This window comes from Saccopteryx leptura, chromosome 7, assembly GCF_036850995.1.
Source record: "Saccopteryx leptura isolate mSacLep1 chromosome 7, mSacLep1_pri_phased_curated, whole genome shotgun sequence".
Taxonomy (NCBI): domain Eukaryota; kingdom Metazoa; phylum Chordata; class Mammalia; order Chiroptera; family Emballonuridae; genus Saccopteryx; species Saccopteryx leptura.
In genome coordinates this window covers 77,633,209-77,658,902 of record NC_089509.1, presented here as the reverse complement: position 1 = coordinate 77,658,902, position 25,694 = coordinate 77,633,209, and the positions used below count along the sequence as shown (strand labels likewise).

The following is a 25,694-nucleotide window of genomic DNA, read 5'->3' as shown; positions in this document are numbered from 1 at the left end:
TGGTTTATAAAAGATAAGAGAAATTCAATTACACAGAGAACATAAAATGTTTGGATTGTAAAGCCTTTCTGTGCAACAATGTATCGACATACAATACAGGACAATAGCTCGAAATACAAAAATACAGTTGTGATCCAAGCAATGGCACCAAATTAGAACAGTTTTATTATTTCACATACCACTGTATATATTGTACATTATCCTCCCAAATAAGAAACAATTTGACTCCAAAGTTTAAAATGTAACTTCCGAAATGAATCCTTATCCTAAATTTAAAAAAAAAAAAAAGGTCCCGCAAATTAACCAATTTTGATCCTTGATTAAAATATGCACCCTGTACCAATCACCTCTCTCATACAAAATGTATATTATAAATAAAACTTTCCAAAAAAAAAAGATCTTGGATGTTTATTGCACACCACATAGAATGTTTGCCACTCTCTGAAGGGCTTTCAGCCCTCCATTGTATTGGCTGTTTAAAATATTTACTCAAATTTGTATGAAAACAACACTCTGCAGATATTAGCATATGTAGGGTCATATATGATGTTTACCAGAAACAGAAAATATAATCTTACTGGACTGCTTCTGTCATTTTTTTTTCTAAAATAAGAATGACTCTGTTTTCCAAGCAAGTATAAGGGATCTAAAAAAATTATAAATCCTGTTCAAATGTCACCTCTTTTCAAATAGAAATCACATGTAGAGGCATTTTACCCAGTTGTATATTTCTACTTCCTAGGACCAGCCCTTCTTGAAGTATATTGTTAAGGTCACACTACAGGATTGCTAATCATACTGTCCATCACCAACAGTCCCTGTTTTGGTCTCAACATTCTCAAACTCTCCCCGCCTTAGCAAAGCCAGCACAAACCAGCCAGAACGCAATGGCCTTAAAAAACAAACAAATAAAATTCCTAATAACTTTCCATAGTGCCTAGCACAGAATAAGTATTCAATAAATATTGGAAGAATGGATGTACTATCTTTTAAGACTGTTTCCTATACTTAGATGTATTAATGATTATGAATAACATGCTGATTTAGGTTACACCGAGATCTAACACGAAGACTAAACAAAGAACACATATGACATGGCATAGACACTGTTAGTTTCTACAATCCTGTCCCAGGACTGTGCACAGAAATGTGCACTTCAAGCGTTAAAACTATTCCAATAATAAAAAATTGATTAGTTAAATATTTTTATTTTGCCAAAGGACTCTAATGGTATTATTAGCCTTTAACAATTCCCAAACATACAATGAACTCAAAACCAAACCAAATTGCACTATGACAAAGAAACAAGTCCAGGAAAGCAGGGCAACAGGAGACAGCAGTTAAGGAACAGCGACTTCCAGGAGACGGTTGTTTTTTCGTTTGCACGTTGGCACACTCCCATTTTTCTGGCTGCCCTGAATAAACTTCACACATACTTTGTCCTGTCTGAACTGCACCAGGAACCTAGGAGAAAAGGACAGCCAAATTAAAGCACACACAAAACAGCTGATGATTATACAACAACTAACTTTTGTTTCTTTCATCAATACTGATCTTGGCAAGCTCCGTCAACACTTCTATACAGGATTCTATTGATATTATCAGGTTTCACACTGCACTTGACTTCCAGCAGTCAACATTCAGGCCTAAGAAAACTGAAGTTCATTAACTCGCCACATTCCTGTAAGGTAAGAAAGGTTAAGAGGACTGATTTCCATGCTTCAAATGGGAAGACCAACATGCTCTTCCTCCATTTATCTCCATTATTTGCACAGCAAAACTATAAACTGGGGGAGGGTATCCGATTAAATTCTCAACAAATTGAAATAACGAAATAAAGGTCAGAAAAAGAAACAGTCTAGAATGTCCAGAGACTCTGGTTTCTAAACGTTGATTATTAATGTATTACCTACACGATTTTTGTCATATCTACACATTATGCTAATAGTTATTTCTAGTCTAAATATGTGTTTCAAAATAGCGGTGTCTCACAGAAGAATGATGATAGAATCACAAGTTTGATGTGCCACTTATGTATTTTAATACTCATTTAAAAATATATAAATGATAAAAGTTTTAATAATCCATTAGTGTACACTGAAAGTCACTTCTTATCCTACCAGTGGTACACGTGACAGTGTCAGAAACAGTCTAGTCCAAATCTTCCCTTTCATAGGTCAGCAAGGGTCAAGTGCCTGTCCCCAAGATTATTTGTCACACCTTCTAACAAGCAGCCTGCTGGCTTCCCCTGGGCTGCATGCTGTGAGGGACACCAGATGTTTATCACTAGGTCCCTGCCCTTAAGGACGGCATCACTGGGGACATTTGAGATCTGCATACTGGATGAGAATCTCACTGTTGCCATGGAAAAACCAGTGCTCTTTTCTCCTCACCATTAGAATCAGTATAATGTCACCATATTTTCAGGATACTTCTCAGGAAACAGTTTTCTAAGTTACTGGAATATAATTACATGAGTTACTCTAACAACCATGTGACATCACATGCTCACTGGCACCCATGACAACAGCAAAGATGGAAACAGATCTACTCTGCACACATTAGTCTCAGTTTCAAGGTCTAAACCGCCCACGTTTTCCAAACATTTACTGAAGTAAAATGTGACACATAAGCTTCTGGTTCATCTGTTGTTTTAAAATGATAGTCTGAGCTTTTGAATGAGGTTTTTTTTTTCCAACTTGAAAACACTGGAAAAAAGAGCTATAATTCCAAATTCACCTATCTGAGAGATCTCTCTGGAGCATATACCTTTATCTGCATGTGTCAAAGGAAAGAAAACATCTTTCATGCTTAATACAAATACATTAAAAAAATCAAATACTTTTACACTTTTAAAAATTGATCTTAGAGAGAAAGGAAGGGAGGGAAAGGGGGGGGGGGAGAGAGAGAGACATGATTTGTTTCTCCACTTATTTATGCTTTCATTGGTTTCTCCTTGTATGTGCCCTGATGGGATTGAACCTGCAACCTTCACATGTCGGCACGATGTTCTAACCAACCGAGCTGCTTGGCCAGGGCTACTTTCACATCTTAATTTTCAAGGACCACCTGCAGTATAACAAATGTACAGGAGCCCTTTTCCCAATCACTTCAGCACGTAACTGTCTCCATGTTCATCAACCATGACCATGATTGACTCTAGAATAACAGTAACTAAAACTTACTGAGAATTTATTCTGTACCACACAGTTTGTAGGAGCTACGTACAACACAACTTTAAAACAATCCTATGAGGTAAGTACTATTTCTTATTTTTATTTCCCCGGAAACTGAAGCATGGCCCACTGTTAAGGACATGGAGAATCAAAGCATCCAACCTCCAGCAAACAATCACGTTGAATGCTCTAATTCATTCTAATACCAGTTAGAGCTTCACAGCAAAAGGAATGCAGATTAGTTGTTTGGGTTTAAAATATTCAGAAACACAACTGTGTATCTTAAATGATATATATGTGTGTGTGTATACTATATGTATGTTTGTAAACATGTACTAGTATATACACAGGTACATTGAAAATATTTACTGGAACAAATTAACTTTAGTTTATACTCAGAACTTCATGTTAGAAATACTTCACCTCTTATTTAAGGCCCTTAAAATGCAACCATTTACAGTTTGAAAAGTACGGAAGTTTTAAGAAATGGGAATTACAAAGCACAGGATTCTCCAAATGAATTAAATTCTCACTCTACATGTGCATGTTAAAACCACTTGAAGGATGATGGACAAAGACGAGACCTGAGGAGGCCGGCGAACACAATATGGTGTACGGAGGTGTGCTGTGGAACTGGGCACCTGAAACCTGTGGAATACGTTCACTAGCGCCGCCCTAATGGATTCAATTAGAAACAAAAACTCTTGTAGGACTAACCGGGTCTTTGACTCTGCTTCTGTGTTGGACATCCAGTTCACCCACGATAATCAAGGAGACCGGGTTTGTTAGAACACCGATTTCTATTTCTGAAACGGCTGCTCTCAGGAAGGTTCTGGTCGCTGTTTATAACACCAGTCTGCACAGCTGGCAATAAAATGGGCCAAAGCCATTTGGGGCTAGAAAATACATCATGGGTATCCCTGCCATGACTTTATAAAATTTTGTTTAAATTTAAAACGCTTTCCCAAAGGATTACATAAAATCCCTGCTTCAGAGCTCCCAGAAGCTCCATGAAAGCCTTGCTCTACCTACCATGTGGCTCCCTGTACTGCCTGGGCAAGGGACCACGTGTGCCATGCAAGGTGACATCAGCTGTTTTCTTTTTACGAGACCAGCCAATAATTAGAGATTGGAAAAGGGACGGTGTTATAGGCTGGTTTATAATGCTACTAAATGTTTGTTTTCTTCACGTGGCTACACTGCAAATCTCAGCCTGACTCAGGCAAGCATGTTTCCTGCATGCGTGCACGTGCAGAACATCACCTCCTCTCTGGACAAGGCGGGTCCCTGACGCCCAGGAGCAACCCCCCTCCCCCGCCCGGTGTTTGAGCGCCACTGGAGGGGTTCCGCGGCTGACTATGTCTGAGAGGCCCGCTCTCCTCCTAGGTCCCTCGGGAGAGTCACAGAGCGCGGCAAGGCTTCAGAGGCTCCGAGAAGGGCCGCAGTCAAGGAAAGATTGTAAATTTGCACCAGAGAACACTTTCTTCATTTTTAACGTTTTGCAAAGGCAGTGTGCTTAGAATACTGGTTTGGGAAATGCTTAGAAGTAGCAATCCTCTGTGGCCTGGTTGTTGGTGTGACTTTTCTCTGTAAATGCAGCCTTATTAATCTAGCTGGCCGACTACAAGGCGGCTTCATCCCTATATAAGAGCTTCTGCATCTGAACACATACAATCCTCCATGACGGGGGGCTTCAGCAGCCCTACCAAAACAGAAGCCCTGCACCCTGAGTGATGAAAAATTTCAACTAAAGGGAGTTAAAAATTCTAACAGGTTCTATCGGGTTAAAACTGTAACTAACTGGAACCCAGCTAAACACGATCTTTTTCCTAATACTCTTTGTCTTATGAGAAAGGACAAAATAACAAGGAAAGTTATTTAGTCCCAACTGCGATTTCCAGTGTCAAGTCTCCACAAAGGTCGATCTCCCACCCAATCTAAATACCACTCTTAGTGTGAAATGAGAATAGACAATGAGCCAAGGTTATGTAAACCCTAACGCATCAAAGAGAGTATGTTTGACTTACAAAGGGGTAGGAATGGGTATGAGTTTATTTTAGAAATAGAATAAACTGGCAAAATTCTAATTAGGAAATAACATAATTTCTTGAGCATTCTGGTTATGCAAATTTTTACTATAAATGCAAAAATGTACATAAGCAAATAAGTAAACAATCTACTAAAAAGTAATTAAGGCTCAAACAACATGGGAACTCAAATTCATTCAAATGATCTTATATTGATAGATTTAATAAACGGGTGGATAGCTCCAACCTGCATGCAAATCATGTCTTTATAATTAGAGCCCTAATATAAAGGGAAAAAATGCAAATTTCAAATTTATGCCGTCTTATACCCTCAACAACATGGAATGCTGCCTGACCGGGTGGTGGTGCAGTGGATAGAGTGTTGCACTGGTAGGCGGAGGACCCAGGTTTGAGACCCTAAGGTCACCAGCTTGAGTGCAGGTTCATCTGGTTTGAGCAAGGGGTTACTCTGTCTGCTGAAGGCCCACGGTCAAGGCACATATAAGAAAGCAATCAATGAAAAACTAAGGTGTCGAAACGAAAAACTGATGATTAATGCTTCTTGTTTTTCTCCCTTCCTGTCTGTCCCTATCTATCCCTCTCTCTGACTCTCTCTCTGTCACTGTAAAAAAAATAATAAAAAACACGGGATGCTTATTCTATACCAGTTATCCATATGTGAGAATAAAAACAGAACACACCCAAAACAGCACTCTTGATATCACCCCCAAACTCTGCTTTTCCCAGTGTCATCTACTGCAGTAAATGGAATCACCACTTGGGTTCAGGCCCCAAACCTAACACCCAATCTGTTAACAAGGCCTCTTGTCTTCTTTCAGATGACATTCGGAACCTACTTCTCACCAGCTCCCACTCCCACCTCAGCCTAAGCTCCATCATCCTTACCATAGACAGCTCAGAAGCTCCTATCTTTCCTGCTTCCACTCTGGCCTCCCTAGAGTTCCTCTCCACAGTGCAGCCAAACTGATCTTGGAAAACAGTGAGTCACATCATGCCACACCCTTGCTCAACACCTGTAATGGGCCTTCCATTGTCCTCAGTAAAATCTCAGCTCCTTCCGTTAGCTACCGAGCTCCACAGGGCTGGGCCCCGGCCACTCTGTTCAGGATCTTTTCCCATCACTTCACTCTGTCCCAAAGTTCCTTCCTGTCTTAGGGCCTCGGCACCTGCTGTTTCCCTGCCCCAGCAGGCACCTTCCCAGCTTGCTGACTAGCTGACTCCCTTGATTCCAGTCTCAACACCAATGTCACTAAAAAGAGACCTTCCTGCCCTCCACATAAAAAAACAAAAATACCCTCTGGTGCTTCCCCTGCTTCCCCACCCCCTCCATAGACTCTTGCCACTAAAGTCATTTCCCTGATTTATTATTATTTGTGCATATTTCTCTCTTCCACTAGGATGTCAGGTACATGAAGGTAGAAACTTGGTCATTCTGCCCATCCATCATCTAGAACAAATGACGGACACATGCTCGGTACGAAGAAGCAGTGGTTGTATAAATGAATGATTTAGATCGCTTAACTAAAGCAAAAAAGCTGAAAGTAATAAAAAAGGTATATTCAAGTAATTCATGAACATACTCATCGGAAATTTCAATATTGAGCTTCTGTTTGGTTTGGCTGAGAGTCGTCCGATAGAGCTTGGTGGCCATTTCAATCAGGTGATCGCTGCTGAAGAGGAAGTCGCCTTTACTAGCCGCCTCGGAGCCCTGCAAGGACAGACCGAAGGTCAGACTGTCCTAATTAAAGGTGGGTTAGGAGGTAAATGTTTACAAGTTTGGCTGAAAAAGTATTTACAGTCTCTTTAAAATATCAGCTCCCGGAGTCCACCATTCTTCCAAACAAACAGTAATTATAAAAGCAGTATTTCTTCCAACTGGCTCAGAGCACTTTAGTAAGGCGACCTAACTCGTCGCTACCCAAAGTGGTTCAATGGGCCAGAAGCTCTGTCAGCACCACCGGGGAGCTTGTTAGAAAGGGAGGACCTGAGGCCCGACCGCAGGCCTGCCAACTAGGAGCCCACAGGACCCCTGGGCGATCTGCTTACACATTCAAGTAGTGACATAACCTATAACTCATTCTGAAAGAGCTGCTTAAAAAACTCCTTGGTGATTTGGTTAAAAAAAAAAAAGAACAACAATAATTTCCACAAATATCCTAGGCAGGCAATGGCTCTCAACCTTAGCTGCACAAACCATCCAGAGAGCGTTGAAAACACAGGGCGCTCATGCCTCATTCTAAGACACCGATTTGGCTGAACTGGGGATATGGTGTGGGCATCAGCATTATTTTAATGTATAACTGAGGTTCAGAATCACTGTCTTAGGATTTGATATGCTCCCTTTAGGGTAAGAGTCACAGTTGGGAAAACGGACTGAAATAAACTTATGAGATTTTTCTTAAGTATAGAATCAGCTAGATAAGTAAGTGCACTATTAGGTAGATATATGTTTCTAAATATGACTTTTACTGACATATTTATTCAGTGACTGTTTATTAGGTGACAAGCACTATGTGAAACACTTTACATTTAATCCTTATAATAACACTATGAAATAGGTACTATTATTCTCCCCATGTTAAAGGGGAAAAATAAGGCAGGCCCCTGAAAGTTAAATGGCTTGGCCAAGGTCATTGTAAAGTTAGTGAGACTAACTCCGAAAAGTCAAGTCAGGAGGTCCTGGTTAAGATAAAAGTACAGGACATAAAAAATCTTTAGGTCCAAATTATTATGCAGTTGACTATAGTTGCATTCTTTAATTAAAACCCCCCAATTAAAGTTGACCAAGACATTTACTAAGTTGGTATATAAATAAAACAGAAAGAAGCATTTAAAACATCTTGATATTCCTATGCATTCATTCTCAAAATAATGCCTATCCCAGTACGTGCAAACAAAAGGTACTCAATGAAACTGTAACTCAAATGAACATGTCAAATGGTTAATCTTATTCAATTATTAAAAAACCAAGCCTGAGCTTTATTTTTTTTTGGTATTTTTCTGAAGCTGGAAACGGGGAGAGACAGTCAGACTCCCGCATGCGCTCGACCAGGATCCACCCGGCACGCCCACCAGGGGCTACGCTCTGCCCACCAGGGGGCGATGCTCTGCCCCTCCGGGGAGTCACTCTGCCGCGACCAGAGCCACTCTAGTGCCTGGGGCAGAGGCCAAGGAGCCATCCCCAGCGCCCGGGCCATCTTTGCTCCAATGGAGCCTCCGCTGCGGGAGGGGAAGAGAGAGACAGAGAGGAAGGGGGGGGAGGTGGAGAAGCAAATGGGCGCTTCTGCTATGTGCCCTGGCCGGGAATCGAACCCGGGTCCCCCGCACGCCAGGCCGACGCTCTACCGCTGAGCCAACCGGCCAGGGCCACTGAGCTTTTTTACATAAAAGGAAATATAGCCAAAATTGTCAAATCAGTAAGAAAAACATATAATCTTTAAGTAATAGGATTATTCAGTTTTGCAAAGCTTTAAATTGATGGTGGAGATTGGGCTAACATAGAAATCTTTCGGTCAGTCAATAGTTGAGTATTTACCTCTTTGAGATGGATGGCAAAGAAACCATCATTCTGTGAGCTCATTGAGACTTTGGTCACATCCACCAGGGGAACCTCTGACTTGATTTGTCCAGACTTTTGATCAGCAAGGAGGAGGTTATTATTTGTTAAAAGGAAAATCCTGGATGTACTCTAAAACAAATAAAACAAAACAAACCAAAAAAGGATGTAAAACTAATGATCAAAAATACCCTCAAATGGTCCATGAGTTTATAGCATTAGTTATTTGCAGAATGCACATTTTATTCCAATAACCATTAGCATGCATACCTATGTAAACTGAGAACACATTAAACATAGGTAATATAGTTTAGTTCACAAAAAGTTCAGAAAACCAGTAAAATTCTTCCTAACCTTGAACGTAGGGGGAAATAACTCCCTTCAAGTAAAATGCTGACAAAGTAAAATGCAACTTTTAACATTCAGAAAATCAAAGATGACTGTCCCAACTGATAAACACTTCTTAAAAGTCTTCAGGGTTATAGATTACCTTCCCATTTGCACGGTTAATTTTGTTTACAACTTCAGCAATGATAATCTTTTCTTCAATGGCATCTTTCAGTTTCTTATACTTGGGATTCTTGCTGATTTCCAGGTAAGCCCCTTGGAATGGTTGGCCAACACTAAGAAAAAAAAAATCCTCATCTTAGCGAGGGTTTCAGATGAAGGTACTACTAGAAAAAGATTAACAGTTGACTCCAAAGGCTGTCTGACAGCTTCATAAAAAGTAACTTTATTTTATACATTCTATATACATCATACTTGCATCTGTCCTAATACATTGGAAATAGAGCCTTAAACCTATTTCAAATACATTTTTGATGGGATCATGGCATTTGGTAGGCAGGACTCTGATAAAAATCACATCACACGGAACAATAAAGATACAAATCACTCACATGAATGACAGCCAAGACCCAGGTTCAGAGCCTCATGTGAAGGAAAAGGCATTTCCTTCTAATCTGTTAATATAAAGTTAATAGCTGCCCACAAAGGATTTAATGCCTTTAAACAAGATGTAACATGGAACAAAGAGAACAAATCATTCCCATCACCTGATCCAAAGAAAAATTATTTTCTTTTATCTTGCAGAAGAGTATGAAAATCAGTGAACCTTCTGCAGAAGAATAGACCCACCACCACCACATCAGAAGAAAGCTACAGAACACAACATCGTCATATCCCTCTGGCACTAGAGGCAATAGATGAAAGAAAAATCCAGACTCTTCGCCTAAGATATGCTCCTAAATGGACAGAAGTGACCAAGTAAACATTTAGAATCAGAGCAGTTTTCTTTCAAACTATTTACATGAGGTATAATTGTGCAGATAGCACTAAAATACCAATTTTCCTAAAATTTGTGTGTGTGGGGGATACTCTCAGGGCAGCTCCTTCAAAGACACACACACACACACAAACAGAAACAAAAAACTCTTGCAGCTTTGTTTTGAACTATAAAGTTCTGACAATTTGCAAATACAACTTTAAATGCTTGTGTTGTGGGTGGAGGATCGGGGATGGGGAAGAAATCCATGTAGGTGGTCAGTGTTTCACAGCTCCCAGGAGAGAAAAGCTGACACCCATGGGGGCTGCATGTCATGCGGGGAGGGAGGGGTCAGTTATTCCACCCCTGGATCTGCGGGAGGGTCAGCATGCCACCATCCCTGAAAACTGATAGAACACCCACCAAAACTCCTGGCTTGATATTAACATTCTTTGTTGTTGTTCATATTCAAGTGTGTTTTTAATAATAAAAAGTGCTTAGAGCCTTTGAATTGGTTTATTCAAAAAAGCACAGGGAATGTTAATTAAAGCTATTCTACATATTAGAAGAAAAAAAAAATGAGCTGCAAGAGAAAGCACATATAGTTTTCCTGTCTAAATACACTGTATACAGCAGGCACTTTGGACGACTTTGGACTTAGATACTATGTTTGACTTACGAGTATCTACCACCACAAGCAGCCAAATTAGCTGACCAAGGAGGCTGTGTAGTTTAAAATAGTTAAACATAGCCTGGCAATTTATGTTCTTTTAAGCCTTTACAAGGAAAAGCTTTGAAATGTGTGTAAAGACACAGAAAATATAAATGTACCACCATGTGTAATACATGTGAATATACTTAGCATATGATGCATTTTTATTTCCAGGCCATTCTTTGGAAGGAACTAAAAATTGTAAGAGATTTGGCTTGAAATTACAAACTCTTTTTTATAAATAGCAGTTGAAAAAGGGATAGGTATTCTGGGGGGAAATGATGAGCTTGGGAGATATAAGAATATTTGGACAAGTAGTCTTTTTTTAATATTTATTTATTTAGTGGCAGAAGACAGAGAGAGTCAGAGAGAGGGACAGATAGGGACAGACAGACAGGAAGGGAGAGAGATGAGAAACATCAATTCTTTGTTGTGGTTCCTTAGTTGTTCATTGATTGATTTCTCATATGTGCCTTGACCAGGGGGCTACAGCAGACTGAGTGACCCCTTGCTCGAGCCAGCGACCTTGGGTTCAAGCTGGTGAGCTTTGCTCAAACCAGTTGAGCCCAAGCCCACGCTCAAGCTGGCAACCTTGGGGTCTCGAACCTGGGTCCTCCACATCCCAGTCCGATGTTTTATCCACTGTGCCACCGCCTGGTCAGGCAAGACGAGTAGTCTTTACCGAGGATGTCGTGTGGCAAACTTGCAACTGGTATTCCTTCTTTTAATGAGTATTTGGTGTCCATGAAGAAAGAAACTGAACTTGAGACTCAGGCTACCAAAGTCATGCCAAATGAGTCAGCAGACCAAAGGCCCCCACAGATCAGCCACAGTGCTCAAGCAATATTCATAAAGTGATATACTGGCTCCCTCTGTTCATTTATCTTAAAAGCGAGATTCTGATCCAGCTTATTAAATAAAGTAGGAAGTCTGGAATGATGATTACAGTATACAGCCAACAGAAATTTGGCTAGTCTCTGAAAACTATGAAAAACTAACAGGAATTTACAATGTATATATATCTCAATAGCCTATACAATTTCTATTTTAAAAGGTGACCTTTAATTATTTAGTGAAGTGTCTGAGCTAATAATGCCCATGGAATTAAGCCAACAAATGGAAGCCATGGCTCCAAAGTGTTTATGGTACTTACAGCTCCTAAAATAATTCATAAAATTAAAAATCTCTCATGTATTACTGAAATCAGACTCTACTAGAAAAGACTTACTAATATATTTGAGAAATTTTTTTAAAGTGACCTTTATTAGTAAAGCAAAGCCATAATACCTAGATGGGTATAAAGCCTTCTTGTCTTTGAAGAGCTCACTGGCTTCTAGTTTCTCTTCATATATAAGTTTCTGCTGGTCTGTGAATTGGTCCCTGTATTTTTTACACTAGGAGATAAAAAAAAAGGAGAAAAAGACATCACTTTTATACATAAATCATCACTCATTTTTACATATAATAAGCCAATTTAATAGCAGCAACAATAGTAAATGCATATGAAATAGTCAATTAAAAGGCCAATACCGTTCTTCCCTTGTTGGTTTTATTGCTTATAGTGCAGAACTTAGGACAGTTCTTCAAAACAAACAGGGGTCCTCCAGCATGGGCCTCGCTGGGAGGACTGTTTCCCTTCACTGTGACATCAATCCCCGAACATCCTTCAGTCCTGAGGCTGTCACACTCTTTTACAGTCACAGTAAGAAAAACACCACACAGCAAAAACCAGTGCACACATTTGTACACACACATCCAATTGACATAAAAGCTTTACAAAACAATACTTTCCCTTTCTATTTGTCATGTACCCTATTCTTTTCTATTTCATTTAAAAATTCCGGCAGTAGCCTACTAAACTGACTTCATAACCCGTAAATAATGCTATTCCAAATCCCCCACTACCACTTATTTATTTAGATATGGTTTGCTTTTAATTAATTTTAAATAAAAAAAGTTTTTAAAATTCATTTTAGAAAAGTAGAGCAGAGAGAGAAAAAGAGACAGAGAGGGGTGAGGGGAGGAGCAGGAAGCATCAACTCCCATATTTGCCTTGACCAGGCAAGTCCAGGGTTTTGAACCGGCGACCTCAGTGTTCCAGGTCGACACTTAATCCACTGCACCACCACAGGTCAGGCAATTTTTTTTTATTTATTGATTTCAGCAAGAGAAGAAGGAAGAAAGAGAAAGAGAAAGAGAGAGAGAGAGAAAGATCGATCTGCTCCTGTATGGGCCCTGACTGGGGGTCAAACCAACAACCTCTGTGCTTTGGGACGATAATCTAACCAACCAAGCTATCCAGCCGGGCCATCCCCACTACCATTTTAAAATGTGGACATGAGACCTGAGAAATGTCCACTTCATCTGGACTCTGAGATTGCACGGAAAGGAAATAGGGAGTGGTGGGGGGAGCAAGGCCAGGTTTTCTAGACGAACTCTGAGAAATTCAGTTACAGATATGGTTGAAAGTCACCAGCATAATAGTGTAAAGGAATGTTAGCCTTGCTGCCCACATATCCCTCTCCAGCTCCACCCACACCCAAGGGAGGTAAGGGGAGACTCAGAGCCAGGGGAGAACAGAGGCAGAGCAGGCTCCCGGCGTGAGCAGCTCCCCATCCTTATTTCTGAAGAGTTTCCAGATCAGATTCAAAACACTGAACATTGAAGTGTTGGTGAATGTCTTCAAACTGACTCACTAAATTAGGAAATAGAACTCAGAATCCAGTTCCATATGTTGTGTGCTGGTACCAATCATTACACTAATCAGTGATGAGGTCGCTCTATACTTAGGTGATTCTGGTAAGAAACAAGCCCACTGTGCTAGGCAGGAAAGTTTCACTGAAGATGTATCCATCATTTACTGAATAAATACAAGGCTGTTAATCTAATGATTTTCTTATATCTGATACATGTATATATTTAATTTGGGATTCCATTTACAACTAAGTATTTGAAATAGAGTCAACATCTATGCAAGTACTCCATGCACACCACGCTGGGCAACAACTATATTACATGGTATGCTCTCACACAAATATTAGATGAGCCAAAATATAAGGTGACATCAAAGAGAATTTCACCTTCCTTTAATTCAGAGGGAAATTTTAAGCTTTTCAATGTCTCTAAGGGGACCTTAAAGTTCTAGTCCATCAAACTATTTGTTCACATGTGTGCCTGCATGTGTTCCTGAAATCGTACAAAAGTGTCATTTACAGGGTTTAACTACATTGTGTGAGGACATTCCAATTTTATTATTTCTGTCACCTATAGCAGCGTTCCTTCAGATAGGATGAAACAAACAAACAAAAATGTGAAGTGCTTGAAAGCCAGTGGAATCTGCAAGGGAAAGACAACACAGCCACGCACATCCCTGTCGAAGCCTGGACAAGAGGAAGCCTCCAGGACACAGCTGGCTGCTCAGGGATTCATTCTCACAGAAAGCCAAGTACAGTCTAGTGTTCAAAAATACCCAATTTCTCATATAATTCCTCTCCAGGCTAGAGGTAGAATGTGGTAAAATTCACTTCTACACAACACCTATCTCCTTTATTTATTTTATTTATTTTTTAATTCAGTGAAAGGAGGGGTGGCAGAGAGACAAGACTCCTTCATGCTTCCCATCTGAGATCTACCCAGCAAGCCCGCTGGAGGGTGATGCTCCGCCCATCTGAGGCGTTGCTCAGTGAGAAACCAAGCTCTTCATAGCACCTGAGGCGGAGACCATGGAGCCATCCTCAGCACCCAGGGCCAAGTCACTCCAATTGAGCCATGGCTGCAGGAGGAGGAGGAGGAGGAGGAGGAGGAGGAGAGAGAGAGAGAGAGAGAGAGAGAGAGAGAGAGAGAGAGAGAGAGAGAAAGAGAGAAGAGGAAGTGGAAAGGAGGGGTGGAGAAGCAGGTGGGTGCTGCTCCTGTGTGCCCTGACCAGCAATCAAACCCAGGACATCCACATGCGGGGCCGATGCTCTATCACTGAGCCAACCAGCCAGGGCCTACACAACCCTTTTCAAACACTCAAAATATATGATAAGAAGTTTCAAAAAATATATAACAAGACTTTTTTTTACCCTCCACAAGTGGAAAATCCTTTTTAGCTCCTTATGAGTAGAATCCAAGAATAGGTAAGGTCTCAATGGCCAATTTTTGTCTATTGGAGATAAGGAAGGCATCTTATTTTTCATTTCCAAGAAGTACTTTTGTACCTGCATTGGGTTTGACAGAAAATAACAGAAAAGTCATTGTTTTCCATAAACTAGAATTAAACAAAGCAGTCTTGAGTGCAATTTAGCAAGTTCGAGTCCATAAAAGTTTGTAACTCCTCTGAAAATCTCTATTCCACTCTTTGCATTGCCTGTGGAAATCTGAGCTGTACCAAATGGTTAAGACGGGAATACTGACACTAATACTATATTAATACTGACACTAATACTATATTAATACTAACACCGGCTAACACTAGACAACTGGACTGGTCATATGTGGCTATTTAGATTTAAATTTTAAGTAACTAATATTAAATTTAAAAAATAAAAAGTTTAAAATTACATAAAATTATCATTAAATTAAAGTGAAACAAAAAAATCCAGTTCATCACATTAGTTATGTTTGAAGTGCCCAATGTGACTAGGAGCTATTCTATTGCGCTGCAGATATAAAATATTTTTTAAAATTTTACATATTTATTTATTGTTATAAACCTCTCTAATTGGATGTAGTAGGGTGACACTTTAATAACATTATGTAGGTTTCAGGTGTACAATTCAGTACTACATCATCTGTGTGTTACACTGCGTGTTCACCACCCCCAGTCGGGTTTCCTTCCATCACCATTTACTGCCCCTTTCCCCTCTTCTACCTCCCCCACCCCCTTTCCCTCTTGTAACCACCATACTGCTGTCTATATCAACGAGTTCTTCTTTCCTTTGCTTAATCCCCCAACCCCTTCCATTTTCATTGCTGCAGAAAGTCCTATCGGACAGCACTGCTCCACAGCACTTAATATGGGCAGGCACTCTAAGAGCTTTACATCATCCCATTTTAATTACAACGACTCTAGGAGCTTAGTGTTATTATCCTCATTTTACAGACGACAAAATGAGACTCAGGAGTCAAGGCACTTGCTCAAGTCACCCATCTATAAGTGGCAGAGCAAGGTGATTCCAGTCTGCACTCTTCGCCACCACATACGCTTCTCTGAAAGACAGGGAACTTGAGCCTCCGTCTGGCAGAGCGGCCCAGCCTTGCTCTCCTTCACCCTCTACCTACTAACTTGTTTGCCAACTCTCCCTGAAGCAGCTCATGACAGTTGAGCAGGGCAAGACCTAAATATTCCCCCAAATTTCTATGCTGAAACCCTAACATCCAACAGGATGGCATTAGGAGATGGGGCTTTTGAGAGGTAATTAAGTTTGAATGAGGTCATAAAGGCAGAACTCCCATGATGGGATTAGTGCCCTTATTCAGAAGAGACAGGCAGGAGCTTCTTTCTTTCTCTCTGCCACGTGAGGAAAACAAGAGGCCCTCACCAGAACCACACCACGCTACAGCCTGACCCCGGGCTGCCCAGCCTCCAGATCTGTGAGAAATAAGTGTTTCTCACTTAAGCCACCCAGTCTCTGGTATTTATTTTATAGCAGCCTGACTTGCTTGAGGTGATGTTCCCCCAAAGTATGTTCTCTCTGTCAAATAAAAACATTTTACTAAAGAAAAAAAAGAACATTTTATTAATTATATATGGGCCACATAGAACTCTTTCTGAGACAGTTCCACCTGAATTTGAGGGGAGATGATAAAAGAAAGTCACAATCTCTGTGTCACAGTGATGATTTAACTGTTGCCAAATAAGTCACATATTATTGAGCTGACGTTATTAACCAGCTAATCCAATAATGCTAATGAACCATAAATAAAATGTAAACTTACAATTCTCTGAATCGTAAATTCATAAATTTTTTTCCCAGCATTGGCTCTGAAGAATTTCCTGTACTCCCTACGTACCTTTAAAAGGAAGCAGAATGCAGGGGTTAACATGTGGCCAGCGGGCGCCCACAAAGATGATACACCTTTATTAAAAATGAAAACAGTGGGACGTGTGACTTTCTAAGCGCCTCTCTGGATGTAGTAAAACAACCATGGATTTTAAGTCAAAGAAAAAGAAATTCAGAGATGCAAAGTGGTAATAACAGAATGTTTTAATATTTTAAATCCTTTTAACTAGTTTTTCCAGAAACCTGATGCTTTGATGAGAAACATTTTACAGGTATAGTCCCAAACTCGTCACAGATCAAAAGACACTTCAGAAAAAATTACATAATGTAATTTTCACTTCAAATTGTTCTTAAAAGGAAAAAAAAAATGGCCTGAAGAAATGTAGTGCAGTTTCCAAAAACCTTGCATTTGAAGATGGGGTTTCAGGACTGCACACTGAGAACGTAACATCACTAACAATAAGAATTCAAGGAGAAGATATGAACTACCATTGTCTTCCACCAAATTGCATTGATTTTTCTCTCATCCCTACTCCTACCAATCTCTCTACTGAATAATGTCACTACACTTACGACACATTATTGCTTTAGTTTACCCATTGGTGCATTTATGTTGTATACTAATGTCTAACAAAATAACTGAGCAAGGTGTCTGTTGAATGCATGAATGAGACAGTTAGATTTTGAAATGGAGGGGAAAATACTTAAATTATTTATCAACCAGCTATATTACATGGGGAGAGTTAGAATTTGGCAAAATATTACTTTACTTGAATAATTCAGACATTATGTACCTTTTTCTTTTGTCTTTCGTTTTCTGGGTTTAACTGCATGTTTAAAATATTTCTATACTATGGGTGGTAAGCTAGCAACCTACGCACCAAATTCAGTTTGTAGAAAAAATGTTTTATATGCCTGTTTTAAGTTAAGAACTTCACATAGGAATTCAGACTGCAGGTTTCTCTTAAGACTTTTGAAGCGCTAGCAAGAGCGAGCCCCAGCGCACAGGGCATGGACTGAGCAGCCCAGGGTAGCTACTCTTGCCTCCCTGGAGCAGAGAAATGCAGGCTCTAAACGGCACGAGGCCCCGCTGCTCTAACCCACCTTCCTGGCCACTTACTTCTCTCATCCCTGCGACCAGACTGGTCCTTCTGGGTGTTCGAGCACCAGACCCCTTCTCTACACCTTCATATTACTGAGGTTTAAACATTCTTCCAGATACCATATAAGCAGTTCTTCCTTTTATTCATCTTCTATATTACCGATTATCATTTCTCTTTCAACCATGGAGTTGTTAGATCAATGACCATTTCAAACCTCAAACTTACAAGGTTAGAAGGGACACGGAAAAGAAAAATGGTACCTATTAATTGGCTCCTGAGATTATAATAGTGTAGGAAAGCAGATAATTTAAAGTTAAAGTGAGGTTTCGGGAAAATATATCCTTAGAAATATACTAAAAGTCCCACTATATTTAGTTGAATGTCATTATAGCTAAGTTCATTGCAACACGCTTTTTAATATTCACAGGACTGGCCTCTTCTCCTGAAATAACAGCTACATACAGAAGAAGCCTGGTGACAGCAAGTTGACATAGAAAAGAGGTTCCCTTCACAGGTGGGCCCTAGGAGTTCTAAAAGGGTCCACTGAACTTTGTATTTGATTCCACAAGAATTAAGTCATTCAAAAGGGCAAAACTACTGCTCTTTATCAACATAATTCTTTACAATAAAAAGTATTCAATTATTATATTCTTGGATTTTAAAAAAGCTTAACCCTATAGTAATGGTAACATTAAAATACTTCTGTTTCATTGGAAACTAAAAAAAAAAATAAAAAAAAAAGAAGACAGTTAAGTCTAGTTAGCCCAGTTAGCTAAAAGAGCATTCATCTACAAACTCAATTTGGTTTATAGGTTGCCAGTACACATTCCTAATATGAAAGTATTTTTGAAGTTGTACATGGTTAAACACAGAAAGCTGAAGATCAGTATGATTGTTGCTGGTAAAAATCATTAGAGAGTAAAAATTCTGTTTGTTCCTTTCCTTATGAAATCAGAGAGCAAATCAGAACATGTGAATAAAATTGGAAATAAAATCCTTAGTTTGATTTTTTTTTCAAAAATAGCTATACAACTTGTTCAGAATTCTTGAAGTAGACCATCTTAAATTCATATTTAAGTTACTTCTTAATTACTTTAAAAATAACTTAATAATCATCTGACCAGGCGGTGGCACAGTGAATAGAGTATCGGACTGGGATGCAGAAGACCAAGGCCTTGAGGTCGCCAGCTCGAGTGCGGGCTCACCAGCTTGAGCACGGGCTCACCCGGCTTGAGCGCGGGCTCACCAGCTTGAGCGCGGGCTCATCCAGCTTGAGCGCGGGCTCACCAGCTTAAGCAGGGGTTTGCTGGCTTGAGTGCCACATCATAGACATGACCCCATAGTTGCTGGTTTGAGCCCAAAGGTTGCTGGCTTGAGCAAGAAGTCCCCAGTCAGGCACATATGAGAAAGCAATCACTGAACAACTAAGGTGCCACAACAAAGAACTGATGCTTCTCCATCTCTCTCCCTTCCTGCTTATCTGTTCCTATCTGTCCCTCTCTATGACTCTCTCTCTATCTCTGTCAAAAAAATTTACTTAATAAATATTCAATATAATAAAAAAGGATAATTTACTTGAAGTTTACATGCAAAACTTTCGGGGAAAATGCAGATTATTCAAAGCAGTGTTTATGAATACCACTAATGCTGTTCAGACTCAAAGTCAGTGGTTTCTGGATAATATTCATATATAAAAAGATGAATTGTTATACTACTAAAGTAAAAATAACTAAGAGGAATAGTGCCAAAAAAGTACCTAATCATCCCCCAAAAGACGGTATGGATGGCTCCCTACGGTGAGGAGACATTGAATACTACGAAGACAAAATCTTTATAATGGTGGAAGGTTTTCTCAAGGTTTTCTGGAGCTCAGAGTTATATTTACTTACGTGCATCCTTACCTAAAGCCAGTTAAGCACCTCTTTGAAACAAATTAGAAGCCATGTGAGTGTAAAATTTTCTTTAACCTGAATGATCCATTGCTGGTCTCATTTGTTAAAATCTGTTTATTTAAGCAAAATTCTGTGGTTTCTATGCTGAACAATTAATTAGAATCATGGTCACTTGAAAGAAAGCTCTGCTCCAGGAGCGATCAGTGGAACAGAACAGGGGGAGAAAGAAACAAAACTGAGATGCTCCCCCCGGTCACTTTAGGCAGGTGGCAGCTTTTAGCACAACTTCTGTAATTCTGTCTCATAAACTGAAAACAAAAAAACCAGTTTCTCCTCCTAAAGATAACATAAAACAGAACTTGAATAACAAAGTATCTTGAATAAGATATGCTACATTGCTATTACTTTAAACCTATTATTTAAAGAAATACAACACAATTAAAATCAGAAAATATTAGTGTACACGTTTGTTTTCAAAAAGAAACAAAACAAGGCAAGATGACATTGTCAAAGACTGTGCAGACCATCAGCAAGCATAATCAATCATTTTTCTCAGGTTAGTAGGTGCCAGGCTTTATTGAGTTCACCCTGGACAGAAAGAAAGGGTTGAGGAAGTACCTTCAGTCCAAGCCAGTAAGCCCAAATGACAGCAACTGCATGCTTACGCCTAGCCTCCTCCTTCAAGCGTTTCAACTCCCTTCGAGCCTAGAATGTTTTAGATGGTAAATAAAAGAGACAGCCCAATGCAGACAGCACAATGACCAGAAAAAGACACCCCACCACACAGAAGAGCCAAATTATGAATAAGGATTTCAGAATGATAGCGGAGCATTGCACAATCATTTAAACCCAAAGAATCAGTGTCAGGCTGGTGAGGTCTCTTGTATTTTTAGTTTGTTGAGACTGTTTTAGAGGAGGGCAATCTATATACGTGGCTCCCAAAGCGAGCACTCCTCCACCCCCTTACTTCCACTCTTTGCCTTTCCCCTGTTCCCCTTCCCTCATCAAAGCCTTGGAACTATGTGTGACTCCTAATAATTCCAGGAGACTTCCTTTTGCTGCTAGCACAGGGGGAACTAGAGGAACCTGTGAGTTCATTCGTTCTGACGTATAAAAAGATATCTCTTGTGAACAACCATTTAAAAACTGGAAGGAACAAAGGTTATGTCTCTGAAGTTCAAACAAAAACACAAAACTCAAAACTCCTTCCAGTTAGAGAGCTGGAAGTATAGCATGTATCAAAATTCAACATCAACAAAGGCCCCCACTGGGGAAATATACTGAAGCAAAATAAAAAGAGAAACAACTTGTAGGTTTAAGAATTAAACTCAGGGAAACATTGATCTAAGGCGTGTTATTTTAAAAGACAGGACAAATCAGGCACTGATTATACATTTTACTGTAGTCCAGAGACTGGGAAATAAGCTCATAAAGTGCAGAAATCCCAGGGCTATCTAAGTGTCCCTCCACCTCTGCTAGGACACTGTCCTCCTCTGCTAAAGAGACTGGTTTATTTATTCTTTGCTGATTTTCAGGAAAAATACAAACGAACAACTTTGTGTGGTTCTGACAAATTAAGACCTTTATGCAGACGAATGTTACCCTCTTTCATTTTTCTCACAAGAGGGGCTTATTGTGCTGGCAAAGTAGACTTAAAAACACAGGACTTGATCTACATGTGTTTCTAACTGGAATAAACATTTTTAGCAGGGATGACCTTTGATTTTTCTAAGTAACAAAAACATCTAAAACTCTTGGTCCCTCGGGGTATGTGAAATGTTCACAGAGCCCACAACTCTGCCTGGGGATTAGTGAGAGCATTTCAGGAGGCCTTTTGTTTCAAGCAAAAAACAGCTGGTGCTGAAATTCCTGGGGTTCTTCAGTGGCAATCAGAGCTCGCATTGCATGAACACAGCTTACTGTTAAACCACAGATGATATTTCTTTTCACATATGCTATTTTGCTTACAATAATCAATAGCTGCCACAGTGAGCCTAAAAAATAGTTTCATTCATGGATTAATATTTTTTAAGGCATGCGTTAAAGGCTTTTCTGTCATCAACATGTTGCAGAAAACCAACGGAGGCCTAAATCTGGACATTCTCAACATGCCCCTCCCCACCCAAATACCTCTAGAAAAACTACCCCAGGATATGTCAGGCCAGGTGGGAAAAGGGTGGACAAAAAGGAAAAACTAAACATGCATGCTAATCCGAGAGTTTTTAAAAACAGCACCTGTACTAGTACCTCGTTAATAAGCAGTTAGTCTGTTTGGCCTATGCATGCCGAAGCTTCCTACCGTGCACTACGGAGGGAACGTCTCCGGGCTTATTAGGTCCAGCTGTTAGGACATGCACCAGCGTGAGCCACTGTTAATCACAGTCAATCATCCCCTCACACGCTAACACTACAGACTGGTTGTTGCAGATTCCAGGACGGAGTGATGAGGATGTGCATATCAAGTACCTTAGATCCAAGCCAGTAAGCCCAAATAACTGCAATAGCATGTTTATTCCTAGCCTCCTCCTTCAGCCGGCTCAGTTCCCTTCGCGCCTGTGATGCATTTGAAAAGGAGTTACAGAAAAAGTTTATGGCAGGGAAGGTTACTGCTGATTTTTCAATGGAGAGAGAAGAAAAAAGAAACTGGTCACCACCAAATAGTAAACACGAAAGCGTGTGCCGCCACCCCACACCAACACGTCAGAAGGAGCGAGAGGCAAATGCGTGCTCAGGAGCTCAAGCCAGTGAAACATTTTCTGTCTGTCCCCAAGAGAGGGTCCCTTGTTCCTCAGGTCACTCCCGGCCCCTGCCTTCCTGGGGCGACCTCTGGCCTACCTGGGTCCCGTGCCAGTACGCAGCGATGGTGGTGGCTGCTTCCTCGCAGCGCTTTTGATGCTTCAGTTCCCGCAGGATTTTTCGGGCCTAAGGTAGAGAAACACCCAGAAAAAAATGCAAAGGTAACCAAAAAAATAGAATCTATAGTGACTTGAAAAAAATACCTTAAGAGGTAGTCATAATATCCATTCTCAAGTGAAAAATAAATAGCTTTAAGAAAGGAAAAGGGAAAGCTGCTTATGAGCCTAAAATAGACTCTGAGAAGGTGGCAAGTGAAATCCCCCACGCAGACTGGGACAGCAGCCCCCTGTGCCCTGTGATGTGACAGGGAAGAATCTGACCAGAACAATATAATCTGGTACACATCAGATAAATGGAGCAATTCTCAGAATGAAGTGAAAGGATCTCTACTAACCCACTAAAATCTATTTTATCACTTCTATTATTGGTGTCTGAGAATATAAAGCTGTATTTTTCATTGTAGAGATTTTAATTGTAGAGATGTTTAAAAGTTTGCTAAAACAGCCCTGGTTTGGTAGCTCCATTGGTTAGAGTGTTGGCCCAAATATGCCAAGGTTGCAGGTTCAATCCTCGGTCAGGGCACATACAAGAAGCAACCAATGAATGCATACATAGGTGGAACAACAAATCGATGTTCAAAGCAGCATCTGCAGGTGGCAATACCCTACAAGCTCAGATTTATACTTTGGCATTGACAGTGGGATGAGTACAAAGCCCTCGGGCTGGTCATGGCTTTGAGGAAGGTCAGTTGAAGCCACTAAACTCCTGGCCCAGGGCTCTATCTTCTGAAGGAGTCCCAGGCTTGAGAGCTACCTTGAAGGAGCTGCTGTGGGTTCAGCCCAGCCCCCTCCACAAAACCTCCCAACAGGCCAGCGGGCAGAACAGGCCCTCAGTTATCTCTGACCCAGAGCGTGGCTCCGTACACTTTTCCTGTAGAAGGCCAGATGCTTAAGAATTTTTGGCTTTGCAGGTCACATGTTCTCTGTCACAACCACTCAACTCTGCTGTAGGGCGAAAGCAGCCCACAGATAAGACGTAAAATAAATGATCCTGGTTGTAGAGCGATAAAACTTTATGTTGTATGAACTTCATATTTCATATAGTTTTTACAGGTCTTGAAATAGTCTTCTGTGTCTTTTATTTATTTATTTTCAAACTATGAAAACCATTCTTAGCTTTCAGGCAGTGCGAAAACAAAAGGTAGGCTAAATTTGACCTGAGGGCCTTAGTTTGCCGACCTCCAAAAGCAAGCCTGGGCAGAAAGGACGGGCAGGTAGTGCACTGCGACCTCCCACTGGAATGGCCAGAGCTCAGGATCGTTGGATCACTGTGGGGCCGCATGAAAGACGGTTCTCAGGAAGTGAGCCACGGCGCTGGGCCGCGAGTGCTGAGATCTGGCGGGACTCACAGGTGTGGGGGCAACCGTGTGAGACAGACAGCCTTCTGGACCATAGCTTCCCTCACAAACAGGGCGAGAGGATGTTGAAATCCTGTACAGAATTATTTCAAGGACTTCCTGCTCAGAGAACAAAGCTCTTGAGAAGAAAGCCAGTAAGAAGGAAGCAGCCAAGACATGGTCACAAGGGCCCCATCTTGCCCATAATATTTATTCTTTCTCCCTGACTGTTTAGAGTAGGCCGGAGACAAGGAGCTTGCCCCCATAGGAGGGACCTAAAGACATCGGGTTCATCCCAATGTCTTCTGTGAAGAACCCGAAAACCCCAAATAAATAAGGCTCACTTCTTTTAAACTCACCTTCCAGCCCCGGATGTAAGACTGAATTACCAAAGCAGAACTCTTTATTTGTTGGTATCTCTTTTGTTGCTGTGGGATCAAAGGGGGAGATATTAGCCACTCTGTTTACATATCTGTTCCACATATAGGGGTGGGCAACCTAGGTTTACAGTTATGAGTGCGTACATGAAACACAGAATTTATTCTTGTATTATTATTTGTTATTGCATTATTTATTTGTAATACAACTGGAAATATACTTTTGTCTACTCCTGCATGTTGCAAAGATGAGGAAGAAGTATTCTGCTCACTTAGGGCAATTACCTCTTGATCACCCATATTTCCCCCGGATAGAAATATGTCAATATGTAAAGAAACCAAAATGTCAAACAATTCAAAATCATTACATTCACACCTTGTTTCATGCACTTTGCTTTGCTACGTTTCACAGGTCCTGTGTTTTCATCAACATCGAGGCAAGACTCTCCACCAACAGAAAGATTACAACTTATTGAATGCTCAGGTGATGGTTAGCCTTTTTTAGCAATGATGTATTTTTTATTTAAGATATGTACATTGCTTTTTTTAGACATAATGCCACTGCATACTTCACAGACTACGGTACAGTTTGTCCGTAAAGTCATGGTGCACTTTTGAACGGTCACAGGAAAGCAACAAAAAAACTATAGAAATGTGAAATCTGCACTAAATAAAAGGAAAACCCGCCCAGTTTCTGTAGGATGATGTGGCAGCATGTGCACATGCACAGATGATGACGTAACACCGTGTATACAGCGGAGCAGCCCACGGCCATGCCAGTCGAGATGTGGACGATACAGAGAAAAGTTCAGTGTGTTCTGTGGCTCGCTAAATTCGAATCCGTGACCAAAGTGCAACGTGAATATCAGCACGTTTATAACAAAGCGCCACCACATAAGAATAACATTACTTGGTGGGATAAGCAGTTGAAGGAAACCGGCAGTTTGGTGGAGAAACCCCATTCTGGTAGGCCATCAGTCAGTGACGAGTCTGTAGAGGCTATACGGGATAGCTACCTAAGGAACCCTAAAAAATCTGTGCATGAGCCCACATGGAACTGCACTGAATAGGTATGAAACTGGGAGAGTTTTCCTTTTATTTGGTGCAGATTTCACATTTCTATCGTCTTTTGTTGCTTTCCTGTGACAGGTCAAAAGTGTACCATGACTTTACGGACTGTATAGTATAAACATAACTTTATATGCATTGGGAAACCAATTCACTTTACTGCAATCTTGGCTTCATTGCAGAAGTTTGGAATCGAACCCCACCTTGTATCTCTTAGGAATACCTACACCATTCATCCAAAGCATGCTTCCAGGAGGCTAAA

The 25,694-nt window shown here is 40.6% G+C and overlaps 1 protein-coding gene across 6 annotated transcripts in view; it reads right to left on the bottom strand.

The window, feature by feature from the left end:
* Positions 1-1,042: 1,042 nt before the first annotated feature.
* Positions 1,043-25,694, bottom strand: part of MYO1B (myosin IB) — a 338,630-nt gene continuing 313,978 nt past the window's right edge. For 4 of the 6 annotated variants that reach the window (XM_066346377.1, XM_066346373.1, XM_066346374.1 and 1 more), the window contains 11 exons: positions 24,347-24,415; positions 22,571-22,657; positions 22,202-22,288; positions 20,354-20,440; positions 16,676-16,750; positions 14,821-14,955; positions 12,044-12,150; positions 9,271-9,403; positions 8,760-8,912; positions 6,805-6,932; positions 1,043-1,464 (listed from right to left, as the gene is read on the bottom strand). In XM_066346377.1, coding sequence (XP_066202474.1) covers positions 1,341-1,464; positions 6,805-6,932; positions 8,760-8,912; positions 9,271-9,403; positions 12,044-12,150; positions 14,821-14,955; positions 16,676-16,750; positions 20,354-20,440; positions 22,202-22,288; positions 22,571-22,657; positions 24,347-24,415 — 1,185 coding nt within the window. In that variant the 3' untranslated portion in view covers positions 1,043-1,340. The remainder of the gene's footprint in view (positions 1,465-6,804; positions 6,933-8,759; positions 8,913-9,270; positions 9,404-12,043; positions 12,151-14,820; positions 14,956-16,675; positions 16,751-20,353; positions 20,441-22,201; positions 22,289-22,570; positions 22,658-24,346; positions 24,416-25,694) is intronic. The other 2 variants (XM_066346375.1, XM_066346376.1) reach the window with 2 other exon arrangements.